At 35.1% G+C, this 2,025-nt stretch overlaps 1 protein-coding gene across 1 annotated transcript; it reads right to left on the minus strand.

Moving 5' to 3' along the window:
* Positions 1-622: 622 nt before the first annotated feature.
* LOC129668834 (UDP-glucuronosyltransferase 2A1-like) lies at positions 623-1,337 on the minus strand (the record flags this gene model as incomplete). The annotated part of the gene is made up of 1 exon (XM_055596918.1): positions 623-1,337. A coding segment is annotated over exon 1 (715 nt), but the record flags the coding sequence as incomplete, so codon positions are not given.
* Between the last annotated feature and the right edge of the window lie 688 nt (positions 1,338-2,025).

Consider the following 2,025-nt stretch of genomic DNA (forward strand, 5'->3'; position numbering starts at 1 on the left):
AGAACTTGTTGCTCAGAGAAGTGTTCAGTTCCACGACTAATGCTGTCTGAAAGGAATAAAGCAGAGAGTGACAGAGGAGCAAAACCAATGTTTTCTACACACTGGCATAAACAGGCACATACATGTGGACATATGCCAACACACACAGGCACACAGATACACAGACACACAGACACACACTGAATTAATAACCCTGACATCACTTCCATTTTTTATAGTATATATACTAAGATATTTGGTGAGAAATTATATATTTAGCACTAGCTGGAGAAAATATGTGCATAAGAAAAATTTTATACATTTTGGGCTACAAAACACTTGCACAAATCTGAAATTTCTAAGCATTTTTTTTTCTCGTGTAAGTTCTAAATAAGGTCTGGTTCTCTTTATCAATCAAAATATCTTTTTAAAATGTTATCCATATAATGGTTGTAACTTTAAGTCCCTAAAATTAACAAATTGGTCTGATAATTGTTCAGTCTATGCTTGTTTAAAAATCTTTCCTTCTCGTGTGTCACAACCTCAGTGTACTACTATGCAGACTTGTCATTGTAGATTTAGGCAAAGAATTTGCTGGAAGCCTTGTTTACAGTCAAATAAAAAACCAAAAGTGGCTACATACCTAAAGCTTTACTGTAATAGGAATCCCATGGCTTCCAAAGCGTTTCAAACATGTAGTCCTGCATTTGGTAGGAGATGAAGTTTCTGACTCTGTCAGTGAAGGACATCTTGTCTGTGAGTTCTGACAAAATTGCAGGAACATAGGAAGGAGGGAATGGGACCTTTCCACAGTGCTTTTCTAAGGTAAAGGCTGGAGAAAACCTGAAGGAATAGATAAATGGGATTCCCAGTTTTATAGCTATGATATCACCACATGGAAATACTGGGTCTGATAAAAGTACTTCAAACTTTCCTTTCTTCAGTTTGGCCATCAGCTTTTCATTTTTAAGAACGCCATCACAAATCCCTCTGTACATCACTTGGAACTCCTTAATGACTTTGGCCATTTCATTATAGAACTTCCAGATAGTTGAAGGAGACGGCCTGTTTTCCAGCCATGTCAAAACAAAGTCCTTAAGCACACTTTCGAATTCTTCCTTGCTAAAGGGCACTGGATATATTTCAAAAGTCAGAGATGGGCTAGTTGATGGTGTGGTGAAATGCGCACCGGATGCAACAAGGACAGTCACATTATGCTCTTTCCTTATGAGCTCATCTATTATTATCTCAATATTTAGCCAGTGACTGCCTTCCATTGGCCAGATGAGAACATTCCCGCCAAGACTAATTCCCAGGAGACTTATCTGAAGAGACCACAGGAAAACGTTTTTCAACATAACGTCGCTTGACGTAGACGTCAGAAGATGTTGAACAAACTGATTTCTCCACTTTCCTAAGGCAAATAAATAAATCAATTTATTCATTTATTAAAAATACAAAAACATGGCTCAGTTTTTATTCAAATAATTGATATTTTAATAATCCTTTCTCTGCAAATGTTATTAGCAACAATAGAAACATGTTTAATGGGATCAGTTTTAAAATAAGGTGTCCTACCTTTCAATGTGATTCCTACTTTTTGACCTTTCTAAATTTGCTCCTTTGACCCTGCTTGATAGTTTCTCCTTAAATTGGTCAACTTATGTGCTCATCAACTGTACATTCAAGTGTAGATAATGTCAGCTGAAAAGGGACAAAATCTACTCAGATATGTAAGGATACTAACAGTAAGTGCTACTTGTCCTTTTTTTTTCTTTGTTTGTTTCTTTCTTTTTTTGTTCTTTTCCTGCTGTAGCACATTCATATAATTACATTACTGATGATAAAACTTTTGTTTTAATGATATAATCATATAAGTTTATGACGAAAGCACATAATATGAAAGTCAAGTACGTGCAGCACATTTATATTTATTAACATTTTACCAACACATTTGAGAAATTATTTTGTCAGTTACTGAGCGAAGTATAAGAAAATAAAATATGTACTAAAAGATATATAATGGACAAAGAGTGATGCTCTGGA

This window comes from Psammomys obesus, unplaced genomic scaffold (genome assembly GCF_907164565.1).
Source record: "Psammomys obesus unplaced genomic scaffold, mPsaObe1.curated_primary_1811, whole genome shotgun sequence".
Classification (NCBI taxonomy): domain Eukaryota; kingdom Metazoa; phylum Chordata; class Mammalia; order Rodentia; family Muridae; genus Psammomys; species Psammomys obesus.